Source organism: Syngnathus scovelli, unplaced genomic scaffold (assembly GCF_024217435.2).
Source record: "Syngnathus scovelli strain Florida unplaced genomic scaffold, RoL_Ssco_1.2 HiC_scaffold_36, whole genome shotgun sequence".
NCBI classification, from domain to species: domain Eukaryota; kingdom Metazoa; phylum Chordata; class Actinopteri; order Syngnathiformes; family Syngnathidae; genus Syngnathus; species Syngnathus scovelli.
In genome coordinates this window covers 373607-401265 of record NW_026061455.1, presented here as the reverse complement: position 1 = coordinate 401265, position 27659 = coordinate 373607, and the positions used below count along the sequence as shown (strand labels likewise).

At 49.7% G+C, this 27659-nt stretch overlaps 2 protein-coding genes across 2 annotated transcripts; both read left to right on the top strand.

The window, feature by feature from the left end:
- Positions 1-2465: 2465 nt before the first annotated feature.
- Positions 2466-10433, top strand: LOC125966495 (janus kinase and microtubule-interacting protein 3-like). Its single transcript, XM_068649822.1, has 14 exons — positions 2466-2591; positions 4930-5169; positions 7871-7997; positions 8114-8226; positions 8341-8424; positions 8640-8702; positions 8789-8887; positions 8993-9090; positions 9172-9226; positions 9347-9412; positions 9474-9542; positions 9619-9696; positions 9753-9977; positions 10057-10433. The coding sequence occupies exons 1-14, from the start codon at positions 2466-2468 to the stop codon at positions 10171-10173; spliced, it is 1560 nt and encodes a 519-aa protein (XP_068505923.1). The 3' UTR covers positions 10174-10433.
- A 9008-nt stretch (positions 10434-19441) lies between these two features.
- LOC137840023 (janus kinase and microtubule-interacting protein 3-like) lies at positions 19442-27030 on the top strand. The gene is made up of 14 exons (XM_068649821.1): positions 19442-19567; positions 21523-21762; positions 24458-24557; positions 24702-24814; positions 24929-25012; positions 25229-25291; positions 25378-25476; positions 25566-25663; positions 25745-25799; positions 25920-25985; positions 26047-26115; positions 26192-26269; positions 26326-26559; positions 26639-27030. The coding sequence occupies exons 1-14, from the start codon at positions 19442-19444 to the stop codon at positions 26753-26755; spliced, it is 1542 nt and encodes a 513-aa protein (XP_068505922.1). The 3' UTR covers positions 26756-27030.
- The last annotated feature ends 629 nt before the right edge of the window (positions 27031-27659 follow it).

Below are 27659 nucleotides of genomic sequence, written 5' to 3'. Positions count from 1 at the left end.
GCACTGAACAACACCATGCCGCACTGAACAACACCATTCCGCACTGAACAACACCATGCCGCACTGAACAACACCATCCTGCACTGAACAACACCATCCCGCACTGAACAACACCATGCCGCATTGAACAACACCATCCTGCACTGAACAACACCATCCTGCACTGAACAACACCATGCCGCACTGAACAACACCATGCCGCACTGAACAACACCATGCCGCACTGAACAACACCATGCCGCACTGAACAACATTATGCCGCACTGAACAACATTGTCGCACTGAACAACACCATGCCGCACTGAACAACACCATGCTGCACTGAACAACATTATGCCGCACTGAAAAACACCATGCCGCACTGAACAACACCATCCCGCACTGAACAACACCATGCCGCATTGAACAACACCATGCCGCACTGAACAACACCATGCTGCACTGAACAACACCATGCTGCACTGAACAACACGATCCTGCATTGAACAACACCATGCCGCACTGAACAACACCATCCTGCACTGAACAACACCATCCTGCACTGAACAACACCACCCCGTACTGAACAACACGATCCCGCATTGAACAACACCATCCCACACTGAACAACACCATGCCGCACTGAACAACACCATTCCGCACTGAACAACACCATGCCGCACTGAACAACACCATGCCGCACTGAACAACACCATGCCGCACTGAACAACACCATGCCGCATTGAACAACACCATGCCGCACTGAACAACACCATCCTGCACTGAACAACACCATCCCGCACTGAACAACACCATGCCGCACTGAACAACACCATGCCGCACTGAACAACACCATCCTGCACTGAACAACACCATCCCGCACTGAACAACACCATGCCGCACTGAACAACATTATGGCTTACTGAACAACATTATGCCGCACTGAACAACACCATGCCGCACTGAACAACACCATGCCGCACTGAACAACACCATGCCGCACTGAACAACATTATGCCGCACTGAACAACACCATGCCGCACTGAACAACACCATGCCGCACTGAACAACACCATGCCGCACTGAACAACACCATGCCGCACTGAACAACACAACGTCGCACTGAACAACACGACGCCGCACAGAACAACACGACGCCGCACAGAATAACACAATACCGCACAGAACAACACAATACCACACAAACAGTTTTAGATAATATTACGTCGCAGTCATGTCACGCGGACATGACGTCAATAGGCGGAACTCACGGCAAAATTATAATCCGTGGGCGTGGCTTGCAACAGGAAGTAGGAAAGCGGCAATTCTGGCAAACAAGACACAGCGGTTAGTAACACGATGACTTACAAGGCAAATATTTTTGTTTTCAGCTTGCAACTTGACCGTCTAGAGCGTACAAGGTAATTACAACTGTTTTTTTTTAGCCCTGAAAAGCGAGGGAGTGTGGCGTTTGGGAGGAATGTCGAACTCGGCGTCTGCTTCCAGCCACAGACGCCAAATTTCGACGATTATTTCGACTGGTCAACGGTTGTAAATTATTGCGTTGACTAAAAACTTTATTTAACTCTACTCTTAACTTTGCCGTTTCAGATATGCGGGTATTACACCGCGGAAATGACGTCAATAGGCTGAACTCTCGCCAAAATTCAAATCTGTGGGCGCAATGGCCTTGAGCGAGACACCGGATACAAACACGACGATTATCAACAGAAATATCTTTATTTTCTGCTTGCAAGTGGACCGTCTAGAGCGTACACGGTAAGTACAACTCATTGTGTTTAAAAAGATTTACGTTTGTGTAGTTTGCGTTGCGTTGTATCTGTGAATGTTGGTTGAGGCTAAATGTTAATGTTTAATTTCATTCCTTTAGGTTCCACGGTGTTTGTTGGCTGTATGTTTTCCACTGCAAGAAGAGGCTCGTATCATTGACCAGCAGGAGCTACAATGGTGAGTACCCCTTTCGTCTTCCATTTATGTTAAACACTTCCTATTTCATGTCTAACAGTACTCGATTTAACAAATAACCATAAATAAATACAGTGTGGGCAGTCACGTTAACATATGTGATTATCCTGCCTAATATGTCTATCACAAATATGTCACTAATCACTAATATGTTTATTTGTTTATCACAACACCTTTGGACCTTCAGCAATCGATTATTTCCCTTCATCTACATAGAGACAGAACGATGGTGTCTTAAACATCTCATTCATTTCACCAAATAACTTCACGCAGGTGGATAACGGCCGTCTCGGTCACGCTATGTTGCGTGATGCAGTTTTGAAGAACCAAATGCATTTATTCAATGAATAAGTCAAGCTAGTTCTATGTTTATGATGTTGTAAGTTACGGTACCGATTGAAGTTGAGTTCGAAGCCAGTGGAAAACAGCGCTGCGTTTGTGCTCTCCAGGTACAAATGTTGTGATCTCTGACTGACGACCGGGCGAGACTCGAGTAAGAGATGTCCAAACGAGCTCCGGCAGGGCGGGCCAAGGCGGAGCGAACGGACGCCCTTCAGGCCGCCAATGACGAGCTGAGAACCAAACTGATGGACGTCCAGTTAGAACTTCAGCAGGAGAAGAACAAGGTGAAAACCTCAACAGACAGACACTGCCTGCCTCCCTGCCTGCCTCCCTCCCTCCCAGTTTTCCCGATGTAGATTAGACATGCGTGTGCCATGACTGTGTCAGCCTACATCAACAAATGCACCGAGGACGTCAGCACCACTAAGAATATCATCACCCGGGGCAACCAACGACCCTGGATGACTGAGGAGGTACGTCAAACGCTACGAGCGCGGAACTCTGCCTTCAAGTCTGGCGACAAGGAGACACTGAGGACAGCGAGAGCCAACTTGAACCGTGCCATCAGGATAGCGAAGCGAGACCGCAGTCGAAAATTTCAGGATCGTTTCCACGACGTCAAAAACATCAGGAGTATGTGGCAAGGCATACGGGCGATTACAGACGACAACTCACCCTCCCCCCCCCGGTGGGTGTAGTTGATGCTGACTTTCTAAATGGTCTAAATAACTTCTTTGGGAGGTTCGAGGCACTAAACGGCACTCCAGCAGTTAAAACTGTCCCCCATCAGGAAGAGGAGGTACTCTGCCTTGACTCCGCCGATGTGTTGAAGACCCTGAGGAGAGTCAACCCCTGTAAGGCCCCTGGCCCGGACAACATTCCTGGGCGTGTGTTCAGGGAATGTGCAAGTCATCTGGCTGGGGTCATCACAGACATTTTTAACACCTCGCTGGGCCAACCCACAGTGCCGGCGTGCTTTAAGACTGCCTCCATCATTCCGGTGCCGAAGAAACCTCAAATCACCTCATTTAATGATTACCGGCCTGTTGCACTGACTCCGGTTATGATGAAGTGCTTCGAAAGGCTGCTTAGAGGTCACATCGTTTCCAGACTCCCCCTATTATTTGACCCGTTCCAGTTTGCCGACCGGCAAAACCGCTCCACTCAGGAAGCCATCTCCTCCGTTCTTCACCTGAGCCTGGCTCACCTGGAGGAGAAGAACACCCATGTGCGGAGGCTGTTCCTGGACTTCAGCTCAGCGTTTAACACCATCATCCCACAGCATCTGGTAGGAAAATTGGAACACCTGGGCTTCAACACCCCCCTTCGCAACTGGCTGCTAGACTTCCTCACCAACAGACCTCAGTCAGTCCGGGTCGGACAGAACACCTCTGATGTCATCACCCTCAGCACAGGCTCCCTTCAGGGCTGCGTCCTGAGCCCCCTGCTGTGCACCCTGATGACACACGACTGCGTCCTCAGGTTCACCACCAATCACATCGTGAAGTCAGCAGACGACACAACGGTGGTGGGGCTCATCAGAGACAACAACGACCTGGACTACAGAGAGGAGGTGGAGCAGCTGGTGGGCTGGTGCAGAGAAAACAGCCTGATCCTGAATGAGGAGAAGATGAAGGAGATCATCGTCGACTTCAGGAAAAAACAGCCTCACCACGCTCCACTGATCATCAACAGCTCAGCTGTGGAGGTGGTCAGCAGCACCAAATTCCTGGGGGTCCACATCACAGAAGACCTCACCTGGACTATGAACACTACGGCACTGGTCAAGAGGGCACAGAAGCGCTTGTACTTCCTGCGGAGGATGAGGAGAGCCCACCTGCCCCCACCCATCATGAGGACGTTCTACAGGAGCACCATAGAGAGCATTCTGACAAGCTGTCTCTCTGTGTGGTGTGGAGGCTGCACCGCCTCCGATTGGAAGAACGTGAGGAGAGTGGTGAGGACAGCAGAGAGGATCATAGGGGCTCCTCTTCCCTCCATTCAGGACATTTCATCTCAGCGCTGCATGTCCCGTGCCCGTAACATCATCAATGACCCATCACACCCCCACCATGGACTGTTCTCCCTGCTGCCCTCTGGGAAGAGGTTTGCAGCATCCGCTGCAGGTCCACCAGGTTCTGCAACAGCTTTTTCCCTGCTGTCATCAGACTGTTGAACACTAGAACTGTTGAGCTCTAAACTGAACTCTGCATCACACATTCACAGAACTGTACTTTATGACACTACGGACCTCTATCTTGCACTATCTCGCACTACCAACTTTACTGAACTTGTATAAACCCTTTAAATAGAAGTTTAATACATGGTTTAGCATTCCTCTGCACACTCTTGAATACTGTTTTGCCTACTTGCACTATTGCATAATTATCACTGCTGCACTTTATACTTATTTTTAATATATATATATATATATATATATATATATATATAGTATATGTATATATATATATATATATATTTTCATAGGATATGTTACTTCTATTCAACTGCAATATCACTACTTTGTTGTAAGACGTATGCAACGGAATTTCGTTTTGTATGCACCATGTGCAGACAAGATGACAATAAAGTTTGTCTAAGTCTAAGTCTAAGTCATGTCAGGTCAGCTGTCTGGAGAGAGAGAGAAGTCAGGACCTGCGGGCGGAGCACCACCGTGCCACCGCCACCATGACGGAACTCAAAAGCAAACTCCATGAGGAGAAGCAGAAAGAGTTAGCCATTACCAGGGAGACATTACTGCGGCAGCATGAAATGGAGCTGATGAGAGTGATCAAAATCAAAGATGGAGAGATCCAGCGACTGAATGCCTTGGTCCTCAGCCTGAGGGACGGCTCCATGGACAAGGTGATCCGCTCTATCCGTGTCTGACTATCCGCACGCCACGTCGGGCTTCGATGCGGCCGCTACCGTATTGTGTAGCTTGTCCCCAGTAAGCGTCGCGGCGCTCCGTTGCGGTCTCAACGGCCCGGTGTGGCGCAATGTCTGCTCAGGTGAGGAGGGGGGGCGCTTTGCTGGCGGAGGTGGAGGAGACGCGGCGGTGTCGGGAGACCGAGCGGTGTCGCCTCCACCAGGAGCGCGGAAGAAGCCCTGGCAGCGGCCCAGCAGGCCTGGCAGTCCCGAGCGGCCGAGCTCCGATCGGCTCATCACCAGCATCGGGAGGAGATGAGCCGAACCAAGAGAGACTGCGAGAGGGAGATCCGCCGACTGGTAGGACTGATCAGATGCGCGGTGCGTGGCTATGTTCCCAATTTCGTTGTATACCTGCAGTGCAATGACACCTAAGGCATTCTATTCTATTCTATTTCACAAGAAGAAAATGTCCGGTTGCTCGCTTCGCTTTTGTCACAGCAAAGGTGTTCTAGTCGATTCAAGAAAAAAATTGGCCGGTTGCTCTCTTTGTTTTTGTCACAATTCTGGCAAATGAGTTTGCCCGCCTGCCTGAGCGCTCCCCGTTTGTACATCCAGACGGATGAGATCAAGCTGAAAGACAGAGCGGTTAGTGTTTTGGATGAAGCCCTGGGGCCGGCCACGTCCACCGCCTTCAGCTGCAGACTCAGGCTGCCGAGCAGCAGATCGCTGCCCTGAGGGATTCCCAAAGGGCGGGCCTAAACTACCCTGGAAGTGGGGTCAACGCCGCTACTAGCAATCCTCTTCATTGCGTAAGCCACCTCATCACACACTTGCAGTACGCATGACTTAGTTCGTTGCTGGAGGAAGGTAGCACAAAAACAGTTTTGAACTTTGAACGAGTGCTTGTGTGTGTGTGTTGCGGGGCGTTTTCAGTCTCAGGAGGATCGGGACACGCGACGGTTTCATCTGAAAATCGCTGAGCTCAGCGCAGTCATCAGGAAACTGGAGGATCGAAACGCCCTGCTTTCTGAAGAGCGCAATGAACTGGTAATTTATTGACGGCACGCTTGAAGGTTTGCGCTACGTTTGATGCGCGCCATCCAGCGAGGCACCCATTGCGCTTGCTTATTAGTTGAGCGGCGCGGCGAGTCGGTTGCCTGGTAGATGTCTTTTATTGGGAGCCAAAGCCACGATTCCGTTCAAACCGATGCAAAAGGAATGGATACGTTCTGGCCCGCGTGTTGTGCGTCTTTCACATCCCGCACTTCATGCTTGCAGCTAAAGCGACTGAGAGAAACAGAAAGCCAGTTTCTGCCACTCCTGTACAAAAACAAACGCCTGAGCAGGAAGAATGAAGAACTCTCGCTGGTGCTGTGTCGCCTTGAAAACAAAGTGCGCTTTGTCACCCAGGAGAACGAGGAGATGGCAAGCTTGGTAAGTCGACGCGGACAACGGCGGCGTGCCAACAGAGTCCACTGCATTTGTGTTCCACAGAGAAGGCCTAGTTCGCTCAATGACCTGGACCGCGGTTGCGGCCAGCAGGACGGTGAAATGGAGTTCCTTCAAGTTGTGGAGCAGCGGCACATCATTGACGACTTGTCCAAGGTCTTCAGGCAGGCGACTCGGTGCACGTACGGCAGCGCCGCGCTCGCTCGCTGTCGCCAGGAAACCTTTTCCGTCCAAAGCTTGGCCGGCGGCCGCCATCCAAAAAATTGGCCCCTTAAATTCCGACCTTTCAAGCAGGAGCATTGTGCGCACGCGTTTGAACACGCTTTAGACTTGTTTTGCCGTTTTCAGCAGCTCAAAGCTCCCGTTTTGTCAGCGCCTTTGCCACTCGCTGTGCGCTGAAAACGACGGACTTGCCCGGCTGCTCAGCCCGTCAACCATGAGCCGCGAGCGCGACGTCATTGTCCGTAGGCAGCTAGTGGCAAAATGCACCCTGTTAGAGTTGCGCTCGCTCCAACTTATTTTGCAAGAACCACACGGGAGACAAGTAAGTTCTTTTGGACACCTGCAGGTGGAGAGTCCATCCGTTGTACGAATGAAGTCTGACTCTCGGCTCCTGCACGAGCATTTTAATTAAGAGAAACAGGGTGGGTGTAAGAGTGGATTGAATAGAGGAAGCCCTTGACCTCTAGTCAAAACATAGCAAGGGGTGTTTTACGACTTTGTGTAGGAAGGGATAAGCGATAGGGATAAATAAGGGATAAATAATATTATTTATTACAGGTCGCAGTCAAAGTCAAAGCAACACAATGATACGATAAAGATAATCTGGAAAACCCTGACACACCCTGTAGTTGTCACTTTTGGAAAAGACGAGCGTCCCTCCAATCATCGCCGGTGACGTGTTTTTCAGGCTCTGGAGACAGGAGCTCATGTCAGAAATGTCATTGTGAGTCGCGTTTGTTTCTGCGCCGGAGCCGTTCGTTCCCTTTGCATCCAAAGAATCTCAAAGGCGGATTATTTGTGTCGACAGGAGAGAGATTTGCTGCTACGATACCGACGTCGAGAATCTCTGAGGAGGAACAAAGCGTGAGGTCCTGCAAGGTGAGTCTGTTTGTTTGCGGCTGCTTGGTGTTGCGCAAGATGAAATGGCCTTTTTCTCGCTATCGTTCCTCTCGTCGATTCATCGTGAGGTGTCGCTTCAGTTTGTTCAGAGAGATGTTTGCTTCCGCGCCCGCAGGTCATCGAAACATTTTACGGCTACGACGAAGACGTGTTGGTGGACCCGGACGGATCGTCCTTGTCTTTTCACACCGACAGAACCCCCGACACGGAACCCGAAGAGGTAGCCCGCCATTTCTGCCAGCGTATTGGCACCAAACATTCCTCTTCAGCCTGGAATCGGACTCGTCTTTGCGTCGCGGGTGCTTTGTCGCCGGTCTGACTGATTCTGGTACTAGTGCTGTGTTGCATTGGTGTGTGCATGAAGAGGCGGAGCTTCGCTACCGCCAGCTGACGCAAGAATATCAAGCGCTGCAACGAGCCTACGCTCTGCTAGCCCAGACCAGCGAAGGGGACTACGACGCCGAGAAGGAGATCAAGGTGGCGCCCCTTCCCGCAACCCCCGGCCGGGTCGCAGCCTCCCCGTTCTCACCCAGCCTCGGGTGTTCTCTGGTCTGAAAGGAGGAGGAGGAGCCTCCCTCCTCCTCCTTTCAGACCAGAGAAAAGCTGATGGTAGAAATGGGTCACTATCAAAGCAGAGTAGCAGATCTGGAGTCAGCGCTGAAGCAACAAGGACAGGTAAGCTCATCAATGAGCACACCTTTTTCTCAGACAAAATAGCTACATTCTTCAGTCACTCATCCGTCTGGCATTACTGGACCAACCCCCCCCCCCCCCCGAACGTGGCTGGGAAAATGCGGAGAAAAGCAAATGTAATTTTCCAGTCAACCAAAGAATTTGTGGATGAAAATGACACAACATTCCAAAGCTGTCCACGCGTTTGTCTCTTCTAGAATGTCAAGTGGGTGGAGGAGAAGCAGCTGCTGCGTCAGAGCAATCAGCAGTTGGCCGAAAAGGTGACGGAAAGAAAGGCGCTGGGCGGAGTCGCTTGGCGTCACACCTGTCGGGAAGCCCCGCAGATGAGGTCTGACTGTCTTTTCAGGTCAGGCGGATGGAGGCGGAAGAAGCGCGTCTGAAAGAGCACATCCAGGATATCCGAGACCAAAACGAACTGCTTGAGTTCCGCATCCTGGAGCTGGAGGTGGGAAGACTCGCTCAAGCGTGTTGAGGCCAGAGATGTGACGGACGGACGGACGGACGGACGGACGGACGGACGGACGGACGGATGCATGCCTCTGCCTTTCAGGAGAGGGAGTGGCGCTCCCCCGTCTTGAAGTTTCTGCAAGTCCGTTTCCCAGACGGCCTCAGCCCTTTGCAGATCTACTGCGAGGCCGAGGGCGTGAGCGTACGTAAGGCGTCCCTCGCAACCCTAACCTTAACCCGAGGTCCCAGAACACCTTACATTGCTCCTTGCGCCTTTCCCCCGGACATCGTCATCAGTGATCTGATGAAGAAGCTGGACATCCTGGGCTATAACGCCGTAAGTGTATGTCGAACTCCTTATGTTCGCACTCCACGAGACTCGGCGGCTCAAATGTGACTTTTGGAAGGCTTTGCGCTGAAAGAAGCTTGTTGACGCTGTGCCTTTGGGCTCTTGCAGAATCTCACCAACGAGGAGCAGGTGGTCGTGATTCACGCCAGGACCCTTCTCACCCTAGCCGAGAAGGTAACGCGCACGTCCACGCACGCTCTCGCATTCTGCTTATGTGACAGCAGCCTTTCCTCAGTGGTTAGAATACATCAAAGTGACCAAGTCAGCACTTCAACAGAAGATGTTGGACATTGAAAGTGAGAAGGTAGACAGACACGCGACATCAGCCAAGGGGAACTCCGGCAATGTGCCCCAACAATTCTGACCTTGAGCTGTGCTAGGATATGTTCTGCAAGCAGAAGGGCTACCTGGATGAAGAGTTGGACTTCAGGAAGTGTTCCATGGACCAGGCTCATAAGGTAAGCCGCCCTCAAATCTCCCGCCGGACCACTGATGGACGAGGATTGCGGCCCAGAGGATCCTGGAGCTGGAGGCCATGTTGTACGAGGCGCTACCGCAGCGGGACTGCCCCGCCACGGACGGCGAAAAAGCCAGCCACGCTGACGTGCTGACGGCGGATCAGAGAGAAGAGCTTAGGAGCGCCGTGGACCAATGGAAGCGAGCCCTGATGTGCGAGTTGAGGGAGCGCGACGCTTGCAATCTCCAAGAGAGAATGGATCTGCTGCACAGCGCGCAACAGGTAAGGGCCCAAAGCCAGCCCGGCACTTACTTGCACGCTTACTGGCTTTTGAATGCCACTTTCCATTTGTCCGTCCTAGAGGAACAAAGAGCTGAAAGAATTCATCGAAGCTCAGAAGAGACAAATCAAACAATTGGAGGAGAAGTTTCTGTTTCTCTTTCTATTCTTCTCCTTGGCCTTCATTCTGTGGCCCTAACACCAGCTGGTGAGTGAGCTCCAGCGGCACCGCACTCGACACCTCCGATACACTGCCAGCCGGTCTCAGACGTTGGCAGACGCTCCGATGCCAACGTATACCCCCCGCCACGGTGACAGAGGCACCGCGTCACACCGGCGCTCATCCAATCAGAAGGCAGGAAAAGCAAATTCACATGCAGGGCACTTTTGAACCAGAAGAGAGCGCCACAAAAAACGGTTGTTGCCCCAAACGCGCACTAAAAAGGGTCAGAATAACAAGAGTCCCACTGGCCAGCCGGGGCCACCCGTCCAGCTGTTTCTTCAGGGGGGAAAAAAATTGGAGTCACCGGTGAGTACATTTTGCATTTAGCTCTGCTTTTCTGCTTCTGTCTTCAAGTGTGTGGCATCCTGCGATCAAAGATTCAGCCAACCCCAAAGCGGTTGACCTCAACGTCCCACCACCATGCCTACCAGAGCAGGTGACGTGATGCTTTGGACATCCTTCCGTCTCAGATGCCCAAAAGTACTCTTTGCCACATCTGCGGCAATACGGTGTCTTTTCAAAGGTGCAAATAAATCCAGCGTGGGCGGAACACGCACGTCTTCGGTTTTTCCCGCTTTGTTTGTGTGACAGCTGTTGTGAAAATTTTATACAAATAAAGTTGTATAGTACAGGTTTGGCCAAGCCGCAACTCCCGAACCGCATGCGGCTCTTTTATGTTCATATCAACATTTGTGTGTGTGTGGGGGGTTGTGCGTGTTGGCTTCACTTGAGTTCAATTTGGTATTTTGGTCAAAAGCGCATGTGGTGAAATTCCACAAAGTAGGATGGGCAAACACATTTCTTTAAACTATGAGTGTCAATTGGGCTCTCGAAATGGCAGGGAAAAGATGCACAGCAAAACGAAAATACGTAGATGAACACAGGACGTTTTAATCAGAGTGGGAAAGTTTCTATTTTTTGTTGAACGTGATGGCAAACCATTCTGCCTGATATGTCAGACCTCAGCGCATTTCAAAGATTCAAATCTTCAGCGCCATGCACTTCAGCTCACTCCATGCTAACATTGATCAGGCGTCGAACCCGCAACATCATGCTTAAGAGGTGGCCATGCTAACCAGTGCGCCATTATGGCAACGCATAATAACTAAGTCTACTGATCAAAACAGCGGTTACTATATGACGTCACTACGTCGTGGTCACGTGACGCAGACAAGACGTCAATGGACGTGGGCAGAGTTAACTTGTTTAAAAGGGAGTGGGCAGAAGAAATATTTAATTTATTTAAATCTATTTTGAGTGCACACCATTATGCCAATGCATAACAACTGTAAATCTACTAAACAAAACAGCGGTTGCTATATGACATCTGCCACGTCGTGGTCACGTGACATACGTGACGTCGATGGGCGTAACTTTCGCCGGAATTCAAATCCGCGGGGAGAGTTAACTTGTTTAAAAGAGTGTGGGCAGAAGAATTATTTAATTTATTTAGATCTATTTGGTGTGTGCGCCATTATGTCAATGCATAACAACTGTAAGTCTACTAAACAAAACAGCGGTTGCTATATGACGTCTGCCACGTCGTGGTCACGTGACGCGGACGTGACGTCGACGCCTACTTTACATCCCACCGATCACAGGACCCCTCGGCTGCATAACCGTGCCCCCTTCCCAACCAATCGGATTTGCTATACGCGAAAACGACGCCAATGGAAAGAGCTTCCGCCCAAATTTAAATCCGTGGGCGTGGCTCGCAGCAGGAAGTAGGAAAATGGCGGCGATGTTGACAAAGACACAGCGGATGGTAACATACGACTAACAAGAGAAATATTTTTATTTTCTGCTTGCAACTGGACCGTCCAGAGCGTACACGGTAAGTACAACTCATCGTTTTTAAAAAGAAGTACTTTTGTTGCCCTGAAAAGCGAGTGAGCGTGGCGTTTGTGGGGGACGTCGAATTTCGACGATTCTTTCTGGTCAACGGTTGTAAATGATTGTGTTGATTAAAAAAGAAAACTTGATGTAACTCTACTTTTAACTGCCGTTTCAGATAGATTTGGAATTGCATCACATCCAATTTTGCCTAGAGCGTACACGGTAAGTAACACTCGTTGTGTTTAAGGAGATTTACGTTTGTAATAGCAGAAGTGTAGCCGCGTTGCGTTGTACGTGTGAATGTTGGTCCAGGCGAAATGTTAATGTTTAATTTCATTCCTTTAGGTTCCACGGTGTTTGTTGGCTGCAAGTTTTCCACTGCAAGAAGAGGCTCATATCATTGACCAGGAGCGAGCTACAATGGTGAGTAGCCATAACATTTATGTTAAACACTTCCTATTTCATGTCTAACAGTACTTGATTTAACAAATAACCATAAATAAATACAGTGTGGGCACTGAAGTTAACATATGTGATTATACTGCCTAATCTGTCACCGAGTAGATTGTTGCAAAGTAATATAAGATCCAAAGTTGTAATTCAGAATAGTTTTCAAAAGAAGGCCATTAGAATTATATACAAGTCTGATTACCCTGAACAAGCTATTAATTAAATCACAAATTCTTCAATTCAAAGATTTGGTAGATTATCAGACAAATAATGTCTAACAGTAATTGATTTAACACATCACGATAAGTAGATTGAGTGTGGGCACTCTCAAGTTAACATATATGATTATACTGCCTAATCTGTTACAGAGTATGTTGTTGCCAAGTAATGTAGAATAGATCCAAAGTAGTAATCCAGAATAGTTTTGAAGAGGCCATTAGAATAATAAACAAATCTGATTACCTTGAACATAATAACAAGCTAAGTGTTTAATATGTCCTATGAAGTCGAAATTGGGCACCGTCATGTGGTGAAATTTGGAATTGCATCACATCCAATTTTGCCTGGGAACAAACAGATTAAATAAATCTTAGTTTTGAATAAGCCACTCCTTCTCAAACAAGTAAACTCTGCCCATTTCGCGCAGTAGATGTTCTGTTAATATCTAGTATTTATACAAAGTCATAATTTAAATTGCTTTCAACCTTCATTCATCGGTTCAACCAACATTACTCGCTCTTACTACCAACTTGTATTGATTTAACTAAGCGTTTAATACTTCCTATCAGGTCTCAAGGCAAGATTTGGCAAAATACAGTTTCAGCAAATCCAATTTTGCCAGGGAACAAAAATAGATTAAATAAACTAAATAAGTCTTCTTCCCAATAAATAAATCAGAAAAGTCTGTCTTGTAACCAGTCCTCTTCAAACAAGTAAAGTCTGCCCATTTTGTGCCGTAGATTTTGTGTCCATGCCTAGTATTTAAACAAAATCATAATTTAAACGACTTCTTGCCTTCATTCACTTTGGAAATTTGGAATTGCAGCAAATCGAATTTTGCCAGGGAACAAAAATAGATCAATTAAACTAAGTCTTCTTCCCATTAAATAAATTCTGTCTTGTAACCAGTCCTTTTCAAACAAGTAAAGTCTGCCCATTTTGTGCCGTCGATTTTGTGTTAATGCCTAGTATTTATACAAAATCATAATTTAAAGGACTTCATTCCTTCATTCACTTTGGAAATTTGGAATTGCAGCACATCAAATTTTGCCTGGGAAGAAAAGTAGATTAAATAAATTTAATAAGTCTTACTACTTCCCATTAAATAAATTAAATACGTCTTACTTGTTCCCACTCCTTTTCAAAACAGTAGTTTAAAACGAGGGCCCTTCACTCAACCTTTAACCCTATTTATTCACCTTCTAGGCTAAGTGTTAAAGGCTAAGTGTTAAAGGCTAAGTGTTAAAGGCTAAGTGTTAAAGGCTAAGTGTTAGAGGCTAAGTGCCAGAGGCTAGGCGCCAGAGGCGAGTTTTTGTGGGCTGAAGTTTTAGTGGGGTTAGTGTGAATACAATCCAAAAGAATACAACAGAATACAATACAATAGAATATAATACATAGATTAAATTCAATAGCTCTTACTACTTCCCATTAAATAAATTAAATACGTCTTACTTGTTCCCAATCCTTTTCAAAAAAGTAGTTTAAAACGAGGGCCCTTCACTCAACCTTTAACCTCAACCCCGCACGTCACATTGTGTTGTATCTGTGAATGTTGGTTGTGGCCAAATGATAGTTTTCTTTCATTCGTTTAGGTTCCACGGTGTTTGTTGGCTATGTTTTCCACTGTCAGAAGGATGAAAATACAAAGTACAACGCTTGGACGTGGGCGAAGACGTCACCGGTGAGTCCTTCCTTCCTATTTATTTACCTTCTAGATGCTAGAGGCTAAGTGTTAGAGGCTAAGTGTTAGAGGCTAAGTGTTAAAGGCAACACAATACGAACAACACAACACAATACGAACAACTCAACACAATATGAACAACACAATATGAACAACACAACACAATACGAACAACACAACACAATACGAACAACACAACACAATACGAACAACACAACACATTACGAACAACACAACACAATACGAACAACACAACGATACTGCACTGAACAACACGATACCGCACTGAGAAACACGATACCGCACTGAACAACACGATACCGCACTGAACAACACCATGCCGCACTGAACACCATCCCGCACTGAACAACACCATGCCGCACTAAACAACACCATGCCGCACTGAACAACACCATGCCTCACTGAACGACACCATGCCGCACTGAAAGACACCATGCCGCACTGAACGACACCATGCCGCACTGAAAGACACCATCCCGCACTGAACACCATGCCGCACTGAACAACACCATCCTGCACTGAACAACACCATCCCGCACTGAACAACACCATGCCGCACTGAACAACATTATGCCGCACTGAACAACATTATGCCTCACTGAACATTATGCCGCACTGAACAACACCATGCCGCACTGAACAACACCATGCCGCACTGAACAACACCATGCCGCACTGAACAACACCATGCCGCACTGAACAACACCATGCCGCACTGAACAACACCATGCCGCACTGAACAACATTATGCCGCACTGAACAACACCATGCCGCACTGAACAACACCATCCTGCACTGAACAACACCATTCCGCATTGAACACCATGCCGCACTGAACAACACCATCCCGCACTGAACAACACCATCCCGCACTGAACAACATTATGCCGCACTGAACAACATTATGCCGCACTGAACAACACCATGCCGCACTGAACAACACCATGCCGCACTGAACAACATTATAACGCACTGAACAACACCATCCCGCACTGAACAACACCATGGCGCACTAAACAACATTATGCCGCACTGAACAACATTATGCCGAAATGAACAACACCATGCCGCACTAAACAACACCATGCCGCACTGAACAACACCATGCCGCACTGAACAACACCATGCCGCACTGAACAACACGATCCCGCATTGAACACCATCCCGCACTGAACAACACCATGCCGCACTGAACAACACCATGCCGCACTGAACAACACCATGCCGCACTGAACAACACCATGCCGCACTGAACAACACCATTCCGCACTGAACAACACCATGCCGCACTGAACAACATTATGCTGCACTGAACAACACCATGCCGCACTGAACAACAACATGCCGCACTGAAAAACATTATGCCGCACTGAACAACACCATGCCGCACTGAACAACACCATCCCGAACTGAACAACACCATGCCGCATTGAACAACACCATGCCGCACTGAACAACACCATCCTGCACTGAACAACACCATCCCGCACTGAACAACACCATGCCGCACTGAACAACACCATGCCGCACTGAACAACACCATGCCGCAATGAACAACACCATCCCGCACTGAACAACATTATGCCGCACTGAACAACATTATGCCACACTGAACAACATTATGCCGCACTGAACAACATTATGCCGCACTGAACAACATTATGCCGCACTGAACAACATTATGCCGCACTGAACAACACCATGCCGCACTGAACAACACCATGCCGCACTGAACAACACCATGCCGCACTGAACAACACCATGCCGCACTGAACAACACGATCAAGCATTGAACAACACCATGCCGCACTGAACAACACCATCCTGCACTGAACAACACCATCCCGCACTGAACAACACCATGCCGCACTGAACAACATTATGGCGCACTGAACAACATTATGCCGCACTGAACAACACCATGCCACACTGAACAACACCATGCCGCACTGAACAACACCATGCCGCACTGAACAACACCATGCCGCACTGAACAACACCATCCCGCACTGAACAACACCATGCCGCACTGAGCAACACCATGCCGCACTGAACAACACCATCCCGCACTGAACAACACCATGCCGCACTGAACAACACCATTCCGCACTGAACAACACCATGCCGCACTGAACAACATTACGCTGCACTGAACAACACCATGCCGCACTGAACAACACCATGCCGCACTGAACAACACCATGCCGCATTGAACAACACCATGCCGCATTGAACAACACCATGCCGCACTGAACAACACCATCCTGCACTGAACAACACCATGCCGCATTGAACAACACCATGCCGCACTGAACAACACCATCCTGCACTGAACAACACCATCCCGCACTGAACAACACCATCCCGCATTGAACAACACCATCCTGCACTGAACAACACCATGCCGCACTGAACAACACCATGCCGCACTGAACAACACCATTCCGCACTGAACAACACCATGCCGCACTGAACAACACCATCCTGCACTGAACAACACCATCCCGCACTGAACAACACCATGCCGCATTGAACAACACCATCCTGCACTGAACAACACCATCCTGCACTGAACAACACCATGCCGCACTGAACAACACCATGCCGCACTGAACAACACCATGCCGCACTGAACAACACCATGCCGCACTGAACAACACCATGCCGCACTGAACAACATTATGCCGCACTGAACAACATTATGTCGCACTGAACAACACCATGCCGCACTGAACAACACCATGCTGCACTGAACAACACGATCCTGCATTGAACAACACCATGCCGCACTGAACAACACCATGCCGCATTGAACAACACCATCCTGCACTGAACAACACCATCCTGCACTGAACAACACCATGCCGCACTGAACAACACCATGCCGCACTGAACAACACCATGCCGCACTGAACAACACCATGCCGCACTGAACAACACCATGCCGCACTGAACAACATTATGCCGCACTGAACAACATTATGTCGCACTGAACAACACCATGCCGCACTGAACAACACCATGCTGCACTGAACAACACGATCCTGCATTGAACAACACCATGCCGCACTGAACAACACCATCCTGCACTGAACAACACCATCCTGCACTGAACAACACCACCCCGTACTGAACAACACAATCCCGCATTGAACAACACCATCCCACACTGAACAACACCATGCCGCACTGAACAACACCATTCCGCACTGAACAACACCATGCCGCACTGAACAACACCATGCCGCACTGAACAACACCATGCCGCACTGAACAACACCATGCCGCATTGAACAACACCATGCCGCACTGAACAACACCATCCTGCACTGAACAACACCATCCCGCACTGAACAACACCATGCCGCATTGAACAACACCATGCCGCACTGAACAACACCATCCTGCACTGAACAACACCATCCCGCACTGAACAACACCATGCCGCACTGAACAACATTATGGCTTACTGAACAACATTATGCCGCACTGAACAACACCATGCCGCACTGAACAACACCATGCCGCACTGAACAACACCATGCCGCACTGAACAACATTATGCCGCACTGAACAACACCATGCCGCACTGAACAACACCATGCCGCACTGAACAACACCATGCCGCACTGAACAACACCATGCCGCACTGAACAACACAACGTCGCACTGAACAACACGACGCCGCACAGAACAACACGACGCCGCACAGAATAACACAATACCGCACAGAACAACACAATACCACACAAACAGTTTTAGATAATATTACGTCGCAGTCATGTCACGCGGACATGACGTCAATAGGCGGAACTCACGGCAAAATTATAATCCGTGGGCGTGGCTTGCAACAGGAAGTAGGAAAGCGGCAATTCTGGCAAACAAGACACAGCGGTTAGTAACACGATGACTTACAAGGCAAATATTTTTGTTTTCAGCTTGCAACTTGACCGTCTAGAGCGTACAAGGTAATTACAACTGTTTTTTTTTAGCCCTGAAAAGCGAGGGAGTGTGGCGTTTGGGAGGAATGTCGAACTCGGCGTCTGCTTCCAGCCACAGACGCCAAATTTCGACGATTATTTCGACTGGTCAACGGTTGTAAATTATTGCGTTGACTAAAAACTTTATTTAACTCTACTCTTAACTTTGCCGTTTCAGATATGCGGGTATTACACCGCGGAAATGACGTCAATAGGCTGAACTCTCGCCAAAATTCAAATCTGTGGGCGCAATGGCCTTGAGCGAGACACCGGATACAAACACGACGATTATCAACAGAAATATCTTTATTTTCTGCTTGCAAGTGGACTGTCTAGAGCGTACACGGTAAGTACAACTCATTGTGTTTAAAAAGATTTACGTTTGTGTAGTTTGCGTTGCGTTGTATCTGTGAATGTTGGTTGAGGCTAAATGTTAATGTTTAATTTCATTCCTTTAGGTTCCACGGTGTTTGTTGGCTGTATGTTTTCCACTGCAAGAAGAGGCTCGTATCATTGACCAGCTACCAGGAGCTACAATGGTGAGTACCCCTTTCGTCTTCCATTTATGTTAAACACTTCCTATTTCATGTCTAACAGTACTCGATTTAACAAATAACCATAAATAAATACAGTGTGGGCAGTCACGTTAACATATGTGATTATCCTGCCTAATATGTCTATCACAAATATGTCACTAATCACTAATATGTTTATTTGTTTATCACAACACCTTTGGACCTTCAGCAATCGATTATTTCCCTTCATCTACATAGAGACAGAACGATGGTGTCTTAAACATCTCATTCATTTCACCAAATAACTTCACGCAGGTGGATAACGGCCGTCTCGGTCACGCTATGTTGCGTGATGCAGTTTTGAAGAACCAAATGCATTTATTCAATGAATAAGTCAAGCTAGTTCTATGTTTATGATGTTGTAAGTTACGGTACCGATTGAAGTTGAGTTCGAAGCCAGTGGAAAACAGCGCTGCGTTTGTGCTCTCCAGGTACAAATGTTGTGATCTCTGACTGACGACCGGGCGAGACTCGAGTAAGAGATGTCCAAACGAGCTCCGGCAGGGCGGGCCAAGGCGGAGCGAACGGACGCCCTTCAGGCCGCCAATGACGAGCTGAGAACCAAACTGATGGACGTCCAGTTAGAACTTCAGCAGGAGAAGAACAAGGTGAAAACCTCAACAGACAGACACTGCCTGCCTCCCTGCCTGCCTCCCTCCCTCCCAGTTTTCCCGATGTAGATTAGACATGCGTGTGCCATGACTGTGTCAGCCTACATCAACAAATGCACCGAGGACGTCAGCACCACTAAGAATATCATCACCCGGGGCAACCAACGACCCTGGATGACTGAGGAGGTACGTCAAACGCTACGAGCGCGGAACTCTGCCTTCAAGTCTGGCGACAAGGAGACACTGAGGACAGCGAGAGCCAACTTGAACCGTGCCATCAGGATAGCGAAGCGAGACCGCAGTCGAAAATTTCAGGATCGTTTCCACGACGTCAAAAACATCAGGAGTATGTGGCAAGGCATACGGGCGATTACAGACGACAACTCACCCTCCCCCCCCCCCGGTGGGTGTAGTTGATGCTGACTTTCTAAATGGTCTAAATAACTTCTTTGGGAGGTTCGAGGCACTAAACGGCACTCCAGCAGTTAAAACTGTCCCCCATCAGGAAGAGGAGGTACTCTGCCTTGACTCCGCCGATGTGTTGAAGACCCTGAGGAGAGTCAACCCCTGTAAGGCCCCTGGCCCGGACAACATTCCTGGGCGTGTGTTCAGGGAATGTGCAAGTCATCTGGCTGGGGTCATCACAGACATTTTTAACACCTCGCTGGGCCAAGCCACAGTGCCGGCGTGCTTTAAGACTGCCTCCATCATTCCGGTGCCGAAGAAACCTCAAATCACCTCATTTAATGATTACCGGCCTGTTGCACTGACTCCGGTTATGATGAAGTGCTTCGAAAGGCTGCTTAAAGGTCACATCGTTTCCAGACTCCCCCTATTATTTGACCCGTTCCAGTTTGCCGACCGGCAAAACCGCTCCACTCAGGAAGCCATCTCCTCCGTTCTTCACCTGAGCCTGGCTCACCTGGAGGAGAAGAACACCCATGTGCGGAGGCTGTTCCTGGACTTCAGCTCAGCGTTTAACACCATCATCCCACAGCATCTGGTAGGAAAATTGGAACACCTGGGCTTCAACACCCCCCTTCGCAACTGGCTGCTAGACTTCCTCACCAACAGACCTCAGTCAGTCCGGGTCGGACAGAACACCTCTGATGTCATCACCCTCAGCACAGGCTCCCTTCAGGGCTGCGTCCTGAGCCCCCTGCTGTGCACCCTGATGACACACGACTGCGTCCTCAGGTTCACCACCAATCACATCGTGAAGTCAGCAGACGACACAACGGTGGTGGGGCTCATCAGAGACAACAACGACCTGGACTACAGAGAGGAGGTGGAGCAGCTGGTGGGCTGGTGCAGAGAAAACAGCCTGATCCTGAATGAGGAGAAGATGAAGGAGATCATCGTCGACTTCAGGAAAAAACAGCCTCACCACGCTCCACTGATCATCAACAGCTCAGCTGTGGAGGTGGTCAGCAGCACCAAATTCCTGGGGGTCCACATCACAGAAGACCTCACCTGGACTATGAACACTACGGCACAGGCACAGAAGCGCTTGTACTTCCTGCGGAGGATGAGGAGAGCCCACCTGCCCCCACCCATCATGAGGACGTTCTACAGGAGCACCATAGAGAGCATTCTGACAAGCTGTCTCTCTGTGTGGTGTGGAGGCTGCACCGCCTCCGATTGGAAGAACGTGAGGAGAGTGGTGAGGACAGCAGAGAGGATCATAGGGGCTCCTCTTCCCTCCATTCAGGACATTTCATCATTTCATTCATCTTTATACTTATTTTTAATATATATATATATATATATATATATATATATAGTATATGTATATATATATATATATATTTTCATAGGATATGTTACTTCTATTCAACTGCAATATCACTACTTTGTTGTAAGACGTATGCAACGGAATTTCGTTTTGTATGCACCATGTGCAGACAAGATGACAATAAAGTTTGTCTAAGTCTAAGTCTAAGTCATGTCAGGTCAGCTGTCTGGAGAGAGAGAGAAGTCAGGACCTGCGGGCGGAGCACCACCGTGCCACCGCCGCCATGACGGAACTCAAAAGCAAACTCCATGAGGAGAAGCAGAAAGAGTTAGCCATTACCAGGGAGACATTACTGCGGCAGCATGAAATGGAGCTGATGAGAGTGATCAAAATCAAAGATGGAGAGATCCAGCGACTGAATGCCTTGGTCCTCAGCCTGAGGGACGGCTCCATGGACAAGGTGATCCGCTCTATCCGTGTCTGACTATCCGCACGCCACGTCGGGCTTCGATGCGGCCGCTACCGTATTGTGTAGCTTGTCCCCAGTAAGCGTCGCGGCGCTCCGTTGCGGTCTCAACGGCCCGGTGTGGCGCAATGTCTGCTCAGGTGAGGAGGGGGGGCGCTTTGCTGGCGGAGGTGGAGGAGACGCGGCGGTGTCGGGAGACCGAGCGGTGTCGCCTCCACCAGGAGCGCGGAAGAAGCCCTGGCAGCGGCCCAGCAGGCCTGGCAGTCCCGAGCGGCCGAGCTCCGATCGGCTCATCACCAGCATCGGGAGGAGATGAGCCGAACCAAGAGAGACTGCGAGAGGGAGATCCGCCGACTGGTAGGACTGATCAGATGCGCGGTGCGTGGCTATGTTCCCAATTTCGTTGTATACCTGCAGTGCAATGACACCTAAGGCATTCTATTCTATTTCACAAGAAGAAAATGTCCGGTTGCTCGCTTCGCTTTTGTCACAGCAAAGGTGTTCTAGTCGATTCAAGAAAAAAATTGGCCGGTTGCTCTCTTTGTTTTTGTCACAATTCTGGCAAATGAGTTTGCCCGCCTGCCTGAGCGCTCCCCGTTTGTACATCCAGACGGATGAGATCAAGCTGAAAGACAGAGCGGTTAGTGTTTTGGATGAAGCCCTGGGGCCGGCCACGTCCACCGCCTTCAGCTGCAGACTCAGGCTGCCGAGCAGCAGATCGCTGCCCTGAGGGATTCCCAAAGGGCGGGCCTAAACTACCCTGGAAGTGGGGTCAACGCCGCTACTAGCAATCCTCTTCATTGCGTAAGCCACCTCATCACACACTTGCAGTACGCATGACTTAGTTCGTTGCTGGAGGAAGGTAGCACAAAAACAGTTTTGAACTTTGAACGAGTGCTTGTGTGTGTGTGTTGCGGGGCGTTTTCAGTCTCAGGAGGATCGGGACACGCGACGGTTTCATCTGAAAATCGCTGAGCTCAGCGCAGTCATCAGGAAACTGGAGGATCGAAACGCCCTGCTTTCTGAAGAGCGCAATGAACTGGTAATTTATTGACGGCACGCTTGAAGGTTTGCGCTATGTTTGATGCGCGCCATCCAGCGAGGCACCCATTGCGCTTGCTTATTAGTTGAGCGGCGCGGCGAGTCGGTTGCCTGGTAGATGTCTTTTATTGGGAGCCAAAGCCACGATTCCGTTCAAACCGATGCAAAAGAAATGGATACGTTCTGGCCCGCGTGTTGTGCGTCTTTCACATCCCGCACTTCATGCTTGCAGCTAAAGCGACTGAGAGAAACAGAAAGCCAGTTTCTGCCACTCCTGTACAAAAACAAACGCCTGAGCAGGAAGAATGAAGAACTCTCGCTGGTGCTGTGTCGCCTTGAAAACAAAGTGCGCTTTGTCACCCAGGAGAACGAGGAGATGGCAAGCTTGGTAAGTCGACGCGGACAACGGCGGCGTGCCAACAGAGTCCACTGCATTTGTGTTCCACAGAGAAGGCCTAGTTCGCTCAATGACCTGGACCGTGGTTGCGGCCAGCAGGACGGTGAAATGGAGTTCCTTCAAGTTGTGGAGCAGCGGCACATCATCGACGACTTGTCCAAGGTCTTCAGGCAGGCGACTCGGTGCACGTACGGCAGCGCCGCGCTCGCTCGCTGTCGCCAGGAAACCTTTTCCGTCCAAAGCTTGGCCGGCGGCCGCCATCCAAAAAATTGGCCCCTTAAATTCCGACCTTTCAAGCAGGAGCATTGTGCGCACGCGTTTGAACACGCTTTAGACTTGTTTTGCCGTTTTCAGCAGCTCAAAGCTCCCGTTTTGTCCGCGCCTTTGCCACTCGCTGTGCGCTGAAAACGACGGACTTGCCCGGCTGCTCAGCCCGTCAACCATGAGCCGCGAGCGCGACGTCATTGTCCGTAGGCAGCTAGTGGCAAAATGCACCCTGTTAGAGTTGCGCTCGCTCCAACTTATTTTGCAAGAACCACACGGGAGACAAGTAAGTTCTTTTGGACACCTGCAGGTGGAGAGTCCATCCGTTGTACGAATGAAGTCTGACTCTCGGCTCCTGCACGAGCATTTTAATTAAGAGAAACAGGGTGGGTGTAAGAGTGGATTGAATAGAGGAAGCCCTTGACCTCTAGTCAAAACATAGCAAGGGGTGTTTTACGACTTTGTGTAGGAAGGGATAAGCGATAGGGATAAATAAGGGATAAATAATATTATTTATTACAGGTCGCAGTCAAAGTCAAAGCAACACAATGATACGATAAAGATAATCTGGAAAACCCTGACACACCCTGTAGTTGTCACTTTTGGAAAAGACGAGCGTCCCTCCAATCATCGCCGGTGACGTGTTTTTCAGGCTCTGGAGACAGGAGCTCATGTCAGAAATGTCATTGTGAGTCGCGTTTGTTTCTGCGCCGGAGCCGTTCGTTCCCTTTGCATCCAAAGAATCTCAAAGGCGGATTATTTGTGTCGACAGGAGAGAGATTTGCTGCTACGATACCGACGTCGAGAATCTCTGAGGAGGAACAAAGCGTGAGGTCCTGCAAGGTGAGTCTGTTTGTTTGCGGCTGCTTGGTGTTGCGCAAGATGAAATGGCCTTTTTCTCGCTATCGTTCCTCTCGTCGATTCATCGTGAGGTGTCGCTTCAGTTTGTTCAGAGAGATGTTTGCTTCCGCGCCCGCAGGTCATCGAAACATTTTACGGCTACGACGAAGACGTGTTGGTGGACCCGGACGGATCGTCCTTGTCTTTTCACACCGACAGAACCCCCGACACGGAACCCGAAGAGGTAGCCCGCCATTTCTGCCAGCGTATTGGCACCAAACATTCCTCTTCAGCCTGGAATCGGACTCGTCTTTGCGTCGCGGGTGCTTTGTCGCCGGTCTGACTGATTCTGGTACTAGTGCTGTGTTGCATTGGTGTGTGCATGAAGAGGCGGAGCTTCGCTACCGCCAGCTGACGCAAGAATATCAAGCGCTGCAACGAGCCTCCGCTCTGCTAGCCCAGACCAGCGAAGGGGACTACGACGCCGAGAAGGAGATCAAGGTGGCGCCCCTTCCCGCAACCCCCGGCCGGGTCGCAGCCTCCCCGTTCTCACCCAGCCTCGGGTGTTCTCTAGTCTGAAAGGAGGAGGAGGAGCCTCCCTCCTCCTCCTTTCAGATCAGAGAAAAGCTGATGGTAGAAATGGGTCACTATCAAAGCAGAGTAGCAGATCTGGAGTCAGCGCTGAAGCAACAAGGACAGGTAAGCTCATCAATGAGCACACCTTTTTCTCAGACAAAATAGCTACATTCTTCAGTCACTCATCCGTCTGGCATTACTGGACCAACCCCCCCCCCCCCCCCGAACGTGGCTGGGAAAATGCGGAGAAAAGCAAATGTCATTTTCCAGTCAACCAAAGAATTTGTGGATGAAAATGACACAACATTCCAAAGCTGTCCACGCGTTTGTCTCTTCTAGAATGTCAAGTGGGTGGAGGAGAAGCAGCTGCTGCGTCAGAGCAATCAGCAGTTGGCCGAAAAGGTGACGGAAAGAAAGGCGCTGGGCGGAGTCGCTTGGCGTCACACCTGTCGGGAAGCCCCGCAGATGAGGTCTGACTGTCTTTTCAGGTCAGGCGGATGGAGGCGGAAGAAGCGCGTCTGAAAGAGCACATCCAGGATATCCGAGACCAAAACGAACTGCTTGAGTTCCGCATCCTGGAGCTGGAGGTGGGAAGACTCGCACAAGCGTGTTGAGGCCAGAGATGTGACGGACGGACGGACGGACGGACGGACGGATGCATGCCTCTGCCTTTCAGGAGAGGGAGTGGCGCTCCCCCGTCTTGAAGTTTCTGCAAGTCCGTTTCCCAGACGGCCTCAGCCCTTTGCAGATCTACTGCGAGGCCGAGGGCGTGAGCGTACGTAAGGCGTCCCTTGCAACCCTAACCTTAACCCGAGGTCCCAGAACACCTTACATTGCTCCTTGCGCCTTTCCCCCGGACATCGTCATCAGTGATCTGATGAAGAAGCTGGACATCCTGGGCTATAACGCCGTAAGTGTATGTCGAACTCCTTATGTTCGCACTCCACGAGACTCGGCGGCTCAAATGTGACTTTTGGAAGGCTTTGCGCTGAAAGAAGCTTGTTGACGCTGTGCCTTTGGGCTCTTGCAGAATCTCACCAACGAGGAGCAGGTGGTCGTGATTCACGCCAGGACCCTTCTCACCCTAGCCGAGAAGGTAACGCGCACGTCCACGCACGCTCTCGCATTCTGCTTATGTGACAGCAGCCTTTCCTCAGTGGTTAGAATACATCAAAGTGACCAAGTCAGCACTTCAACAGAAGATGTTGGACATTGAAAGTGAGAAGGTAGACAGACACGCGACATCAGCCAAGGGGAACTCCGGCAATGTGCCCCAACAATTCTGACCTTGAGCTGTGCTAGGATATGTTCTGCAAGCAGAAGGGCTACCTGGATGAAGAGTTGGACTTCAGGAAGTGTTCCATGGACCAGGCTCATAAGGTAAGCCGCCCTCAAATCTCCCGCCGGACCACTGATGGACGAGGATTGCGGCCCAGAGGATCCTGGAGCTGGAGGCCATGTTGTACGAGGCGCTACCGCAGCGGGACTGCCCCGCCACGGACGGCGAAAAAGCCAGCCACGCTGGCGTGAATGACGTGCTGACGGCGGATCAGAGAGAAGAGCTTAGGAGCGCCGTGGACCAATGGAAGCGAGCCCTGATGTGCGAGTTGAGGGAGCGCGACGCTTGCATCCTCCAAGAGAGAATGGATCTGCTGCACAGCGCGCAACAGGTAAGGGCCCAAAGCCAGCCCGGCACTTACTTGCACGCTTACTGGCTTTTGAATGCCACTTTCCATTTGTCCGTCCTAGAGGAACAAAGAGCTGAAAGAATTCATCGAAGCTCAGAAGAGACAAATCAAACAATTGGAGGAGAAGTTTCTGTTTCTCTTTCTATTCTTCTCCTTGGCCTTCATTCTGTGGCCCTAACACCAGCTGGTGAGTGAGCTCCAGCGGCACCGCACTCGACACCTCCGATACACTGCCAGCCGGTCTCAGACGTTGGCAGACGCTCCGATGCCAACGTATACCCCCCGCCACGGTGACAGAGGCACCGCGTCACACCGGCGCTCATCCAATCAGAAGGCAGGAAAAGCAAATTCACATGCAGGGCACTTTTGAACCAGAAGAGAGCGCCACAAAAAACGGTTGTTGCCCCAAACGCGCACTAAAAAGGGTCAGAATAACAAGAGTCCCACTGGCCAGCCGGGGCCACCCGTCCAGCTGTTTCTTCAGGGGGGAAAAAAATTGGAGTCACCGGTGAGTACATTTTGCATTTAGCTCTGCTTTTCTGCTTCTGTCTTCAAGTGTGTGGCATCCTGCGATCAAAGATTCAGCCAACCCCAAAGCGGTTGACCTCAACGTCCCACCACCATGCCTACCAGAGCAGGTGACGTGATGCTTTGGACATCCTTCCGTCTCAGATGCCCAAAAGTACTCTTTGCCACATCTGCGGCAATACGGTGTCTTTTCAAAGGTGCAAATAAATCCAGCGTGGGCGGAACACGCACGTCTTCGGTTTTTCCCGCTTTGTTTGTGTGACAGCTGTTGTGAAAATTTTATACAAATAAAGTTGTATAGTACAGGTTTGGCCAAGCCGCAACTCCCGAACCGCATGCGGCTCTTTTATGTTCATATCAACATTTGTGTGTGTGTGGGGGGTTGTGCGTGTTGGCTTCACTTGAGTTCAATTTGGTATTTTGGTCAAAAGCGCATGTGGTGAAATTCCACAAAGTAGGATGGGCAAACACATTTCTTTAAACTATGAGTGTCAATTGGGCTCTCGAAATGGCAGGGAAAAGATGCACAGCAAAACGAAAATACGTAGATGAAC

Excerpts from the sequence above, each read along its gene's own strand:
- LOC125966495 (XM_068649822.1), top strand. The coding sequence starts at position 2,466 with ATGTCCAAACGAGCTCCGGCAGGGCGGGCCAAGGCGGAGCGAACGGAC. Across the intron at positions 8,425-8,639 it reads CGCTGAAGCAACAAGGACAG|AATGTCAAGTGGGTGGAGGA; the intron begins GTAAGCTCATCA and ends TGTCTCTTCTAG. Across the intron at positions 9,978-10,056 it reads TGCTGCACAGCGCGCAACAG|AGGAACAAAGAGCTGAAAGA; the intron begins GTAAGGGCCCAA and ends TGTCCGTCCTAG.
- LOC137840023 (XM_068649821.1), top strand. The coding sequence starts at position 19,442 with ATGTCCAAACGAGCTCCGGCAGGGCGGGCCAAGGCGGAGCGAACGGAC. Across the intron at positions 25,477-25,565 it reads TCCGCATCCTGGAGCTGGAG|GAGAGGGAGTGGCGCTCCCC; the intron begins GTGGGAAGACTC and ends TCTGCCTTTCAG. Across the intron at positions 25,800-25,919 it reads ACATCCTGGGCTATAACGCC|AATCTCACCAACGAGGAGCA; the intron begins GTAAGTGTATGT and ends GGGCTCTTGCAG.